Source organism: Cephus cinctus, unplaced genomic scaffold, assembly GCF_000341935.2.
Source record: "Cephus cinctus unplaced genomic scaffold, Ccin1 Ccin1_scaffold0299, whole genome shotgun sequence".
NCBI classification, from domain to species: Eukaryota; Metazoa; Arthropoda; class Insecta; order Hymenoptera; family Cephidae; genus Cephus; species Cephus cinctus.
The window spans coordinates 532,348-548,314 of record NW_014333002.1 but is presented as its reverse complement, the minus strand read 5'-3'; the positions used below and the strand labels follow the sequence as shown (position 1 = coordinate 548,314).

The window sequence follows — 15,967 nt, the reverse complement described above, 5'->3', positions numbered from 1 at the left end:
TTCTTTCGAACCAGATGAAAAAAATGTCATGTCCTTACATGTGCCGAGTTCGTCTTGAAATCCTCTAACAGACAGGCGTACAAAAATGAGATGTTCAGTTGCAAAAAATTCAAGGTAACCTTGAAAAAACATTAAGGAAAGAGTTGACCAATAATTTTTTACTATCACGTTAAAGCTCTCTTGAAACCATGCAAAAACCGATAAAAACATTTTCGATCGGACTGCTAATAACAAAGTAATCTCTACTGATCACGATTCGTGATTCACCCTGTATAATACGTGCGTCCATCCGTATATAAAATGCAGTAATCTGCTCTGTTGCGCCAGTTGAGAACATATTGCGATGCTGAAAACACGGGCACAATAAGTAACTGAAATTGATTAAAGATTTGTGTTTGAAGACATAAATTTATTTTTAGTTTGTTCTTAACGTATGGAAACCGTTTGAAAGTATAATAAATGCAAATTAACCTAAAAATAATCGTTTAGGAATACAAAAGTGTAACTTACTTGTGAAATTTATTTAATTCGAATAGATTTAGACAAATCTATATAAAGGATGGCTGCATTATTTCTGGATTGGTTGAATTTTACGACCGTCGGAATTTCAGTCGGATTTATTACCGTGTTATACATCTACGTGAAACGACATCAGAATTACTTTGAGACAATGGGAATTCCTTATGTCAATTCACACATTATAGTGGGTAATCGTGGACCAGTGATTTTTAAGCAGATGTCATATTCAGAACATATTCAGTCCCTTTATGGTTCCAAACCAGATGTCAAGTACTTTGGGATATATGACTTTACTTCGCCAGCTATTATGATACGTGATCTCGAACTCATTAGAGACATCGGTATTAAACACTTTGACCATTTCGTGGACCACAAACGTTTCGGCGACCCTGAACTCGATCCACTCGTTATGAAAAATCTTTTCTCATTAAACGGTGACAAATGGCGAGAAATGAGAGCTCTTCTAAGTCCAGCTTTTACATCGAGCAAAATGAAGATAATGTTTGATTTGATATCGACTTGTGCTACAGATTTCGTAGACATTGTTATGAAACAAGGACCAATCGTCTTCGACATAAGAGATGCTTTTGCAAGATACACGAATGACGTAATTGCTAGTGTTGCCTTTGGAATATCCGTGAATTCCATGAAGGATCGTGAAAATGAGTTTTTTAAAATGGGCAGAGAGGCAACACATTTTGGATTTATGCAATCATTTAAGCTATTTCTTTTTCAAACGTGCCCGACATTAGTCAGGATATTGAAATTAAGATTTCTTGACCAGCGTGTCACTAATTTCTTCACGGAAATTATTTCCTCAACTATTGCTACGAGAACAGCACAAGGAATTCACAGACCCGATATGCTGCAGCTGATGATGCAGGCCAAAGAATCTGGAAAAAATTTGACCGTCGAGGAGATAACAGCACAGGCGTTTTTATTTTTCTTTGCCGGTTTTGATACCACGTCTAGGACTTTGAGCTTTGCTGCTTATGCACTTGCTACTAATCCTGAAATTCAAGAAAAACTTCAAGCGGAAATCGATAAAGTTCTTCAAAAGTCCGACGGCAAAGTGACGTACGATTATCTTAAAGAGATGCAGTATCTCGATGCAGTTTTGAATGAAACATTAAGAATGTATCCAGCGGAGTCAGAATTGGACAGAATATGCACGAAAGCTTTCGAGCTTCCTCCAGCTAAAGCAGGTGCTAAATCCGTTATTATTAAACCTGGTACCACTGTATTGATCCCCATTAACGGAATTCATTATGACTCTAGATATTATGATAATCCAAATAAGTTTGACCCCGAGAGATTTTTGAACGAAAATAAAATTGGACAAACAGTTCATTTATCTTTTGGCCTCGGACCAAGAGCTTGCATTGGTAACAGATTCGCTCTGATGGAGATAAAATTAGTCCTGTTCCATTTATTGGCACAGTGTAGCTTCAAACCATGTGAAAAAACAACCATACCTATGAAATTTCGCCCAGGAAATTTCGTGCCGATTCCTATAAATGGCCATTGGTTAAAAATTGTTCTGAGAAAATAAATGTACCCAAATAGTAATACTAGATTGGTAGACTGTTTTTAATATTAGTTTCATATTGGGATTATTCCAGTAATCTAAAAAAGTTTATTGTTAATTGAATAATAGGCCTCGATTTGATGATTAAGCACGAGGAAAATATATTGGCTGAATGCAAACATTCATGGTATAAACCATATTTTTATAATATTTTGTAATCTAATTATACATATAATGTAACGGTAATTATTTTTAGGCATAATCCTATGTGAGAGTGCCTTATGCAGTCGCTATCGAAAAAAAAGTACGTGCGTGCAACTGAATTTCGTAATTTGTTCGTCTAGGTCCTCTAGGTGAATAGAACCTGGCGATATGAATTGATATGAATATAAATTCGATTTCTCAAAGACCACTTGATATCGAAGGTAATGCTTTAAAATTCACTGTAAGTTCTGTAACCAACGGTACATTTTTTTTATGCAAATCATTACATCTATATGTATATGCAGTACTGGCAATGAATTTCGAAACACATTCCAAATGTTAAGAGTGACTTTAAGCACTAACTACGTATATCCTACACGTAGAATTACCAACTCTTCATCAATGTAATACTGCTGCTAAAACTTGAACGTCGTTGAACTTTTCAAATTCTCTAACCATAAATAGGAATCCGCTGCATCATAAGTTTATATATTTTAACAATAATTGTATACTACTATTTTTCGAGTGTAATACTTACTCTATGGCTCGTATTCACAGTTAGTGCTTGAGACGAAGCACAGTCGTATGACCGTAGATACTCTATCTTAATACATAGTAGAGAAAGACATAGTACATAATACATAGTAAGGTCGTGCTTAAGACGAAGAACCGACTATGAATACAGGCCCATACATAACAAACGTAATGTGGTCTGTTTCTTGTAACTTTAATATGACAACCTAGTATAAAACAGTATAGAATATATTTTTGTAATCAATCGTCCGGTGCTCATTTCTCGCTGTCTTCGGTCCAAATGAGCTTTTAAGGTACCTTTCCATTTCAAATGGACTACTCTTATAAGACGGATAACTCGAAAACCAGATCCCTGATTGATCAGAATTCGGGCATCACGGAAAACTTATCCCGGTTTTGGCCAATGAGGGATCTGGTTTTCCGGTTTATCCGTCTTATACTAGTCGGTTCTACGTGGTAAAGTATCTTTACAGAACGCGTCTAGTTGTATCTTCATCATCTCTTGACAATTGGCCCAAACTTAACTGCGACGATAATGAACAGAGGTAAAGAGAGGAGAGAAGAAGAGAGAAAGAATGTTTCACGATTAATAAATTTAATTTAGACTGGAAACCTATATTTTTATTTCAAAATTGTATTTACGTGTAAACTCATAAGGATTTATCGGAAATAAAATTACATGTCTATATGAAATAGACTTTTCATTGTAATTTTTTAAGGACCCAGTCCACAGCGTAAATCGAGGGTTAGGTGTAACTATATTACCGTACACTGTGTTGTATTATTATTTTTAAGTCATAAATATCCTTAAAGGGTCACATACCATTTTCGGTTTCAAAAATTTGATTATTTGCATATATTTTGAAAAGCATATTAGAAATATTTTAAGCCCAGATTGAAGTTAAAATTCGAATTATTCTGGTAGTTACAACCTTTTGAGCGAAACGAGTCGTACCGCTCCGCGGGTCAGATTTACAGCACCCTAACCATATGGCGCCGTCGGCTGAATAGAATTACGGAAAGGACACGTTGGATAGTAATGAGAGGGGAAAATTATTGTAATATTTTGGCAAAGGGTCCATAGTATACTCATATCGTTCATAGTCAGGTGTACGGTTCGTTTTTAGACTTCTAGAAACCGGTTAGAAAATAGTCTGTTTTCGAACAGACTTGTGTAAGACTTTTCTCAATAGCTTATAATCGGATCCGTGTGATATTCCTGTTGTTAAAAAGGAATGCGTGGGCCATATGTAGGCCATATGAAATTATTTTAATATATTTTAAACGTAAGATGTTTTCACACTTTTTCAGGAAATAATTTTTTCTACTTACAACTCCGAGTTACTCTGCGAATCCATATAGTCGACAGAAACGATTTTCTTCGTCGATTTTGGAAGCCCAAGGATCAACTGAACCAAGCAAATTTGTCTGCAATATTTAGCATATGGAACATATTGAATCGAAGTTGAAAACTACTATGAGATGTTTTGTGATGTGCAGAATATCATATAACTTTTATAGTTTAAATTACATATCAGTGGACATGTCGGACTGTTCACGAATTGATGTGTGCTACATATTATATCCAAATTAAAATCTTGTACAAAATTCTTCAAGATATACATATATTGATAGTTGTTTCATTGTTCAATTCTGTTTAACTTTTTTCCCCCTATAACATATGAGGAATTCTCCATTCTTAAAATTCGATCGGCGGATTAAATGAAAAAACGAAAGAGCTTAACAATAATTTGTAATAGCAAAAAAGTATGCAAAAATTTATTCTTTGCAGTTCAGACATTATTTTTGTAAGTCGACAAAATGTGGAATAGAATCTGCTCGTGAATGACAGGTTGTAGGTTATTTTTTTTCTGATAAAAGAAGTGATTACAAACGATGTCGTTTATGAAAAAAATAGGTGAGTATGTAAACCCTTAAATATTCTTTGCTTTTAAAAAGACTAGCTTTTCGTGTCTATTGAAATAATTAAATTATAATTGAAATAATTAGCTTCCCGCGTGAATTCCATTTTAGAGTACATGATCATGATGGTACAACATCAACGCGTTCGTTATTATATTATTGCTAATGCTCATAGTCATTTCATTATAAAATTAGTCGTGATAATATCGACACAATAGTATGCAATGCTAAATAGCTAGGTAAGGTTAAGATAGCTTAGAACTCCAATGCTGTTTTCATATTAATTGATCGTTCCACGATTTGAATGATTAAATTATAGTTACTTAATTTTGTAATACACAATTGGACAGTGCAAAGATGCTTTGCTAACGCACATATTGTAATCAATCACAACGGATGATTCAGCAGAATTCACCAATCGAGCTATTGATACTGCGGAAACTGGCTGTGATTGGTTGGATCACGCAAACATTGATGGGTATTGGTTGGCCCATACATGATTTAACAAGCAGATCGTAATTATGTACAATTGTACAGTGTGATGGTATAGTTCTTTTCACAGCGCTGCAGCGCAAACAGACCTTCGGCCGCGCGCGGTAGCGCGCGTGTTGCCCTAGTCTTTTATAAAATCCTTGCTTGTGTAATCGTAGTCACTGTTCGGATTCGGTATGTAAACTTTGTACTTCCTCACGCTTAAAAGGAAAGTATTTCAGATGTCCCCTTAGGATTTTGATAAAACTCAAATATGTTGTATTTGTATGGCATAAAAAGGCAGACGACACGTATTTTTTTCTATCTGTGGGAAAACTGTTTTAAGCGGTGAAATCAACCCCTAAAGTGTCCCCCTAGGATTTTGATAAAACTCAAATATGTTGTATTTGTATGGCATAAAAAGGCAGACGACACGTATTTTTTTCTATCTGTGGGAAAACTGTTTTAAGAGGTGAAATCAACTCCTAAAGTCGAGCCTTCTAGTGCGAATTTTGCAGTTTCAGATACATATCTTCAGTTGAGATATTTAAATGAAACCAATTTGAGATTAATGCTTATGACGGATAATGAAAAATGCATTTTGTCCGGTTCTTATGGGGTAAATTATTAAAAATTGATAAGGGTTGAAGTTGCAAAACTTAAAAAAAAACTATCGTTCCGATTTCAATGAAACCATTTGTATTTTGAAACGGCTAAAAAAAGTAGAAGATACATGTTGGTTCTCGTGGGAGTGATATAACGAAATTCAATGTTTGTTCGAATATACGAGGTTTTATTTCAAATTTGAACGACCAACTTGTACGACGAATAGCACAACAAACGGTTACTACTTAGGGGTTTTTATTTTTTTTGTAACGTTCAAAAAACAAGCAGGTACGAGGGAAATTCCCTAGCATGTATGGCCGACTAGTTATATTTCCCTAGGGTTTTATTTTCCATTGTCGGACTTTGTGGAAACCCCGAACACATGTCTGCGTTTTTCGAAAAAACCTCCTTCAAGAGGCGAACCATCCCTATGCAAGTGTCATCAATTTCTCATTAAAAGAGCATTATTTTGTTTCAAGGTGCCTTTCCAATTATAACAAAGCTCTTTTTACGTACCAATTCAGAAGCTTAATCGTTTTAACGACGTTCGGTTTCATATCTTACAAAATCCACAACTGCGTTTACTGACATCTTTCTGGCGAGATTCCTCGTACGCTCGCAAAGTCTTGCGAACTCTTATATTTCAAGGATTTTGGAGGTTTCTGAAACCGATTTTGGATTGCAAATGTTAAAACTTACATTGACAGATACTGCAAAAATGCAATATTTCAATTTTTATTTCACGGAGTAACTACTTAAACGTATTCTATTACGTTTATATGGAAATATATAAATTTTCCAAACGAAATTCATTAAAAATAACACATAGCTCACAGGTACAGTATTTGCATATCATTAGTCATCGTATCCTACGCAACACAGAACACCCAGAAAACATCCGAATTATATCGGCAATGTCCTACTGTTTACTGACGTCCAATTTAAAAATGCTATGCGTACTCGAGTTTCAATGCTCTGTCTATGGTGTTAATGGTTGAAGTTTGTCCTTTAAATCACACAATGGTATATCTCATTGGAGGAGGCAGCCAAAAGGAAATGAATTCAATCATAACCCCCGTGACCAAAGACTCTCTGACAATGTTATACGTAGGCTGTATTCAGCAAAAACACTGCCGAGGAAAAAAATACATTTAATTAGTCAAATCTCACACTGTTGCAAAATAAACGATCAAATAACCAAAGAACAGGTTTGCTCCCTCAGAAATGTTTCTGCTGAACACAGCCATAGGTCCAGGATTTGAATAGTGTCCACAGTGGTGGATAAGTACTTTGTGTGCAGTTCTATCGGTGCGAGGAACTTTGACTATAGTCCATTCGACGTGATTCGACGGAAGATACCTTAATTCCACAAAAAGACGAAGCTCATACAAAGTTTTGTTTATTGTAAGCTAAAGGGGATCACGCAGTTAATACAATATGTATACATATCTTTGTTTCTTATTTATTTAATATACATAGAAAAAGATTCAGAATAATCAAGACAAGGACGTAAAAGCATAAATCATATTGAATGATTGTAATAAAATATATCAGTTATCTGTCATTTTTCCATTTGCATCTTCGGTGATATGTGTCTGATATGCCTTGTAAGCTTCTTCTGCCTGTTTTATCATTTCAAAAGTTGATTCATTGAGGTCTTGAATTGATTTCAGTTTTGGTATTATGTCCATTTTCAATACATGATAGATGTTAGTTTTTGGATTATACATGAAGTCTTGAAAGTGCTAAAAATGATGTGACATCACAGAAAATACCAGAAGAAGTAAAGTTTATACACAAGAATGTATATGAAGTATTTACCAACAACAGGTTCTTTTTTGGACCCAGTTCAATAGCTTTTAGGTAATATTTGCATGAGTTCCTTGCATCTTTGAGGTAAATATTGTAATATGATGCCAGTTGCAGATATGTTAATTGCAATTTAAAACTGCAAAATTGATATCTTTGTAACATATTTGTTATATATTCAACAGGATTGTATTTCCCTTTAGTAATCTTCATCTTCAGATTTAAATAAGTTAGATCTGCTGTATAAAGACATAATGATCCTCATTCTTTAAAACACTTCAACGCTCCCTATATAAAAAAGATACAATTTAAACCCAGCCAGATAGACTTATAGAAGTAAACACAATATTTAGTAAGGTTGTGTATGTTGTCAGTGCTCATTAAACCAGTGACATTTGGTGACGTATCAATAAGAATTATTTTTCATTGTGCTATGAGATAAACTTAAACCATACCTACTGTATATTATGACAGAGCATAGATGAAATAGTATTTCTCTCTTTTTTAGCACAATGAATAAAGCATCACATGTAATCAATATTGATGATTGATGTTGGATTTTTATGCCATCATTTAATTTAGCAAATATCACTGTCAGGTGAGCACTTATAACAACACAGCCTTGCTGAACGTTGTGTTTAATCTCACATGTATATTTAGAAAGGTATGTAATATGAATCTATTATAAGCCTAAATAACATACCTCAGAATCCTTTTTACATTTTTCAAGGTATAGTCCTTTATAGTGGAGATATTTTGGATTAGAAGGAACTTTTTCTTCTAAATGTTTCAGACAAACATCAGCCTTGTCACTTTCTCTCAAACGAATGAACCCAAGTGCTAATTTTAAATAAATATCATATTCACTGGGTTTCATAGAAAGTATCATAGTATATATGTTTTTAGCCTCAACTAAATTTTTTGACTCATATTGTGTATGTGCATGGTATGTACCAATGTATGCATTGCAAAGTAACATAAATGCACTGTGGAATGCCATTTGTTCTCTTCCACTTGGGTTTGAATAAGAACCAGAACATTTTCTTTTTGTCCTTAAACCTTTACCAAGAATGAAATGCCACAGTCCATTGTTTGAGTCTAGTTTAATAGCTTTTTCAGAATTTCTTATAGTTTCAACAACTCCAGCATCAAAATAAAATGACCATGCTATAGCTCGGCATCCATATAAAGTACCTAATTCAACTGTATCTTGATGGCATAGGTGAAAAGTTTTAAAAATACTTGTTATCTCTGAAGATTTATTCATTCTTTCAAGTATAAAGCATTTTGTTCCTTTAAGAATATGATCCACTGCCTTTATGGATATATTATTTGGTGCACTGAAATCATCAATGGAGTATATTTTACACATTGGTCTTAGAGTTAATGGTTCATTGAATTTTACCTTACAAGTTCAATAAAAATTTGTTCAGAGATTTCAATTTGTTTTATTGCTTCTTCTAACTTATCATCTTCAGTGTATTCATATGATGTCATTAAGGAAAACATTAATTTCATTATAGAAATATTTTTGAAATCATTGTTATCTTCGTCCATCCAATAGGAAAGTCTTTCATTCTCGCGGTTTAATATTCTTCCTGAATAAGAAGTCACACTTGACATATCCCATGTGAATGGACAACTCAAATGTTTCAATTCATGCATTTTGGTAGAAAACTCTGTAATAAAAACACTGTAATTTGTATATTTTACGATAAACAATTCCATGATGAGAAACTTAATAATACAATGGTGTATACAATACATTTTTTCTCATTTGCAATTTATTATCTATCCCTATGTAAATGATAAATAAACCTCTTTCTGCATCAAGGTACATATTTAATACAATTTTATTTTTATTTTTCCTAAAAACCAAATCTCAAATCCCATCAAAGAGATATAACAGTTACATCTTAGCTTACTTAAATTCTATTATTAGGAGCTAAATCAAAGTTAAACAAATGTGGCAAACGCATTTTCAAGGATAATGTCGCCAAATTTTGTTGTTTATAACTAAATACAGTCTAATAAACGTATTAGTTTGCTAGTTTAAAAGAACTCAATATTAGCTTTTTTATTCGATAATTAAAATTAGCAACAAGTCTACATTCGTCAATAAAATCCATGTCTAAAGGATGTTTAATAAATTATCAACTTTCTTACCCACGCGTTGTATTATAATTTAAGCGTATATTTGATGTATCCTTGTACTTCTCAAAACAAAGAGCATAATGACGGAAAATTAGTAGTATGTAAAAGTTTCTAAAAGCAATTATTAATATTTGAAATAATGGTTTCGTTCGTCTTGGTCACAATGCACGTTAAAAAAATCAAAAGCACTTTATTAATTTTGTTTAAACAATCATAGGTACTCGTTGTAAAGTTCAGGAATTCTATTTTAGTCGTATATGTCTAAACGCAATTACGCCGTGCAGGATGGCTATGCAGACAGTTAGGGACTGCCCCGAAGACTATGGGCTGATATAGGCGTATCACAAAGTATATGTATACTATGATGCGAGGTCTCGATAAAATACTCAGTTGAAGTTGACTCCAGTGCCGTAGCTGATTCTCGTCATAAATGAACCGATAGGCTCTCTTCAATCTCCGAGACTGTACGAAACAAAGTAATTTGCAAAACTGCGAAATGTCATATTCATCAGTTTAAGTGACTACTGCGCTGACTTAACGGGCTTGAGTAGAAACTTTGAGAGTATTCAGGATCTTTTAAATCAATAACAAGTAGCTATTTTGTTATTGTTTATAATGACAATTAACTCAGCCGTACTACTTCAATCTATAGTCTGTCCATGAGTTTGATCTGTGTTTTTTGGCAGATTGAAAACAATGAACTTCCTATCAAGGCATTCGTGTCATTGCATAAAATGTTTGTTACGAATTATATTTACTAAATATAAATATATAACTATATTTTATTTGTCTATTTTACTATATATTTACGTTATTTTATGAAAAACACCGAACTCGTGGACTGACTATATGTATTTCGAGTGATGACCCATAAGGCGACGAGTGCTATCAGAGCTTTGCTGGATAAGGAACCCACCTCGCCAGATTCACGCAATCGAATTTGCCGCGAAAAGGATGTTGGCCACGATCAGAATATTACCCCAATCAGGGATGAGTAGGGAGCATTGAAATGTAAATGCCTGGAACGCGTACGGCATTGGTGATGGGCGTGCAGAAAGAGATAGCGAGGAAACAGGCGAATGGAGTAGGCTGTCTCTATCACATACTGTACAGTCTCAAAAAGTTTAGGATGGCTAAAGCGAACATAATTTGAAATAGTTGCAGACACACTTTATTTCGAAGACTGCTAAATTTTTTTTTTCATTTTTATAAAGTTTTACTGATTACTTGACCGCAGTGAAAAGTGATTTTAAAAGACTTATCATAACTGTCATTTAATGTATAAAACTTTACAGAAACTCAGATATGTCCCCATTGATACGTCGGCGGGACAACACTTGCACGGCTTGTACATACAACACATGCGCAGTTCAATTCGAAAAGGACAACTAATTACTACCATCTCTGTTACTACAGAGAGTGGATGAGATTGACACGCTACAGGGCTATCTCCGAATACAGGCGTACGACCTCCAGTGTTCCTCTAACTCAATCGTAAGGAGATTGCCAATGAGCCGATTTTCATGTTCAAGTTTTATTTCGACGTCGACGCGCCACTTGACGAGTGGACGTTTCTGCATTACTAACGTATATGTATGTACACCAGACGCTGGCATTGCCGGCGCGCGGGCTGTCTACGCGCGCCGGTCAGATGGCGGCCTCCAGGCCTGTCAAAACATCCTCTCGTGGAAGTCTTCGGGGCTGGAGGGAGAGGGCTCCATCCCTGTCACACGGGCCTCTTTACTACTCGTGTGACGGGACTGCACCGGGGCAGCATCTCCGCGGCGATGGTGGTGGCTGGTGGGCATCCATCCCACGGGCGTCTCGATCAGCTGTTCCTCCTGTCCATGCCATCCCTGCCTTCCGCTGCCTCGGCGACGTAGCCGCTCTCTCAATCCTTCCTAGGATGCTGTTGTCTTCCTAAAGGTTCCACGATGACGGTCCTCGTTGATGGTCCTCGAGCCAGTGCCCTACGGGGAATGATGACAGGGAGGAAGGGTGGAGGAAAGGAATCTTACGACTAGTTATAATAGACCTAGAACACTAAATATACGCAATTAACAATACTACATACTAGACGCAATACTCAAGGCCTGTGGGAGCCTCGAGCCAGAAGGCGGGGAGAAGCCTGTAGTAACATTTTTGTTACAGTATATATATACTGTAACGTATACATTCGAGGATATTCGTATCGCGGTAATAATAAGATCCCGTTAACCCGAATAACCCTAAATATCAAGTAATAACAATTCGTAGGCATCGCAACGCTCAATTCTTCCGCACCTCTCAGGCCCCCTGGCCTACCGTTGACGGGTATATAAACGGCGACGTTTCGCGACTCGAGCATTCTATCACCTGAGCTAGCTAGGTTACCTTTAGTATAGTAAACGAGCAAACCGTCTCGGGCAAGCGGGCAAACCGTCCCACTTGACCATCATATCTAGAGGTACTTCTACTCTTGTAATCGAGCAAACCGTCTCCTCTGCCAGATAGAATCAATCTCTGCATATCAGTTGGGCCGTCACTTTGATACACTTGATCATTGTGCCGTTTCCGCTACACATGCCATCCTAACTTTATCTAAGGACTTGTACAACTAGCTACTTTGCGAATGAGACTTCTCACCTCGCCAAGATAGCAACGTTGTTTTAGATAGGACCACTGTGATCACGAGTTCCCTTGTGGAAAACTGCTCAACAGCACGACGATTATATTTTAACGAGTCAACTCTGTAATCAAATTCCGCTGGTCGGAGGCTGCTTTCAGACACGATTCTATATTATATTGATACAATCAACATAAGAGCCAAAATAGAATCACACGAGACTAGAAGTTTACCTACGATTTCCGTCAGACATATCGTATAGGTAAACTGCGTGTAACAACCGTATTAATACAATTGACTGTCCGATTACTAAACCATTGTATAGACCATTTATAATCATTCTCACTGTCCGCTTACATTTATATCTATTCTTCGCTTACTAACATCCAGCATTCTCTAGGCTGGACCTACGCTAAAACTTATTGTATTCCGTTGTAGGATAATATATTTTCTTTTCTAATTTGTAAAATAAAATCTCACTTTCATTTGTTCCGCCTGATATTTTTCCTAAATTCCTAATAGTCGATTCGGCTCGAAAGGCTCGAACCCGCCTTTTTGGCACGATCCGGAGAACCGTATCGTGCGAATAAGGTTACAGTACATATTACATTTATTCAATATTTTTTTTCAATATTATTGGGCAACTGTTTGAGGATACTTCCTTGCTGTGACAATAGACACCTTTTCGTTCACCGACAGACATCTTTTTCGCATCTTAAAACACGATCTTATTCAGCAATGTCTTATAGATGTCCTTTAGCTGAAATTTAGTTAATCTGCATTTGGTATCTATTTGACATCTTTTACAGCTATCAAAATGTATGCCAAAAATATCCACTTTGCAAACGGAACAGGTTACCATTCAGCGCAATATTCGCAATACATTCTGGTAGCTAAACATTAACTATTGTGATATGAAAAAAGTTATTTGCGACTTTTTCGAGACATCGTAGCGGTACCTATCAGATGGCTTTGTACTAGTTGGAATACGTTACAATCAAAATTTTTATCACAAAAAGGAATAAGAAGAAGAATTTTGTTCACGACACGAGTGTGCGCAAATGCGCATGTGTTAGCACATCTCATTGGAGAAGACAGCGAATGCGAATGTGAAAGAGCAGAATCGGCGTATCGACGCGAAGCTACACAATCATGCGAATAGAATGCGAATGGGAATGCGCGTATGTGACAAACGCGAGACCGAGGCGGATTCAAGGCCATTGCAGCTTCTGATAACATCATTCTGCGCAAAAAGACCAAATAATACCTTTTCAATTCTGGTTAAATGTAGCTCTTTAGTGCATCTACATATAATATTGAATTTATTTTTAGAAATTTGATTGAAAAATTTCTGAAAACAAACTGCACATTATACTGTAAAGTATAATAACTAATATCAACAAAAATATAGATATATAGGTTACCGTCAGTAAATTATTTTTTGGTCTACAAGGTTTAATTGCAATCAAAGAGTTAGTAAACTTTACATTTATGACATCCACTTGACGATTGCACTCGGTCAGTGTAGTGATAGTTGGAGGATCGGTGGACTTCACCCTACCGAGTATATTTGCAACGGTTACTACTTCCGACGAACGATCGCATGCTATCGGTAAGGTAGTAATGGGAAGTAGATACGCTCCACTCCACTGGCAAATATTTATAAGCAATGGGTAACGTCAGGAGGATGGTCACGATGGCCTGTTTCGGGTCTAACCTTTCGGAAATTTACCCGGGATCGGCCAGTTACTTGCACCCTGTGTCGTTGATGGTCATGAGACTGGTTGCGCAAAACGAATTGTTACTGACGGTGGTTAGAATTTAAGTCCACAATATGAAACCTTTCAGAAAGCTGATAAACTGAACATTTACTTACGAAGTGGTGCATCTGATCACGGATTAAGAAATTTCGTGTTGGTTGAACAGAGATAGGGATTGGTTTGAGGATTTGAAGGAAGATAGTTAATAGACAATTTTGCGATAAAGTTGCATACGGGTCATTAAAATTACAACTCAATAATTATAATTTAAAGTTAAAATAAAATAACTTAAGTTATAAAATAGATTAGCAATATGATGTCTAACTGTTGAATTCGAATTTGGAATCGGTGACAAAAGACTTAGAAAGATTTATAAAATTTGAACTTAGATCTTTTCTTGAGTTGCATTTTTTTCAGGGAACAATTTACTTTGTCATCTGGCTGAAACATTTGACTTCGGATTCCTGACTGGACTCTGTGACTGCTGACCCAAAAACAGCAACTGGATCGAACTGATCTTCCTTTTTAAATGACCTATGACTCACTGTTAGTCCTTGATCACTAGGTGGGGGTTTTCCTCTAATTTTTGACCTTACATTCGTCTTTTGTAACTTCTTCCTTATACCATAGCCTTTCGGGTCACACACATAGCGCGTGACCACTGGTTTGTTTATACTATGATTTCTATAAGACGCACATATCTTATTTGTCGCAGAGTTGCTAAGGCTAGCTGTCGACGTGTTTTCTTAAGGTAGTGACGGATTGGAATTATTCTTTGAAAATTAATGTTTAGACTATCGGTTGTTATGAGTGACTAAGATGACACTAGCATAATGCGTCGCACCAGACGAAATGTAGGTTAAAAACATTAAGTATCACTGAAGGTTCTCATCCGGACGTAACACATTATTAGTGTTGCCAACTTAAGTACCTACACGGATGAATTTCTATCAGCACGAATCGGAAATTTACAAGTTTTTTTTTATAGTCTTAAATAATTAAGCGAAAAACTGAAAGACGCTGGCATATATATCTCTTTCGCTAGAAAGCTTCGAATAAGTTACATTAAAATTATAAAAAAAAAACATTTTTCAGTTTTTAGGATAGGTATACCTCACACATTAAAGTTCATTATGAATAATCGACTAAATTTGTCTTTTGATAAACAATTTCTAATAAAAAGTAAACTAATTTGCTTCGTGTAACACTCTTTGAATTCTACATACTTTTTTTTTTAATGGTAACAACATTCTTCTGAGCCTTTGCTATCCATGTCATAGCATCCTCGAAGTGAATGAATTCGGTACATTTATAAGCTTTAGTCGTCTTATACATTAAATTTAATAAAAGAACATCATTCAGTTCTTCAACACATTTATCGAAGAATACTGCACGAATTTCAAAATGTGAGCTTGTTGTCTTTACTGTAAGCGAACTTCTCCAAATTCCATGTAAATGGGCAATTCGATTTCTCTAGCTCCTTTTCCATTTTTCTCGCAAGTCAATTCTGCACACCATAAATATGTTTCATTGCAAATAAATAAAAATTAATACACACAAGTAAACGAATTTAAAAGAAATTGTCACTTTCGGCACAAATTCCAATTCATCTTTTGGAGTTTCTCCTTTTAATTGTAGCACCGATGTGACTCCAAACACCGTCCGCAAGCTACTACTTCGTTATCTTCATTTTCCTTTTGGTTCTATATCTCTTTTATTAGGGTCTGGCACTAGAAACAACTGTACGTTTAAGTAGTAACTGCGGATAAATTAGTTCTAGAACTTAATCGTGGCTTAAGGGGTTGTAAATTCTCTAGCTAATTACGAAAATCAATCAATGCGTTTAATGTAAAT

At 35.7% G+C, this 15,967-nt stretch overlaps 2 protein-coding genes across 2 annotated transcripts; one reads left to right on the top strand and one right to left on the bottom strand.

Moving 5' to 3' along the window:
• Window positions 1–212: 212 nt before the first annotated feature.
• Window positions 213–3,482, top strand: LOC107266128 (cytochrome P450 9e2). The gene has a single exon (XM_015736300.2). It carries the CDS (start codon window positions 560–562, stop codon window positions 2,069–2,071), a length of 1,512 nt encoding a protein of 503 aa, XP_015591786.1. The 5' UTR covers window positions 213–559; the 3' UTR covers window positions 2,072–3,482.
• Window positions 3,483–7,335: 3,853 nt separating this feature from the next.
• On the bottom strand, window positions 7,336–11,017 carry LOC107266176. Its single transcript, XM_025083368.1, has 4 exons — window positions 9,761–11,017; window positions 9,000–9,273; window positions 8,298–8,934; window positions 7,336–7,530 (listed from the first exon to the last, which is right to left on the bottom strand). The coding sequence occupies exons 2-4, from the start codon at window positions 9,257–9,259 to the stop codon at window positions 7,336–7,338; spliced, it is 1,092 nt and encodes a 363-aa protein (XP_024939136.1). The 5' UTR covers window positions 9,260–9,273; window positions 9,761–11,017.
• Window positions 11,018–15,967: the final 4,950 nt, after the last annotated feature.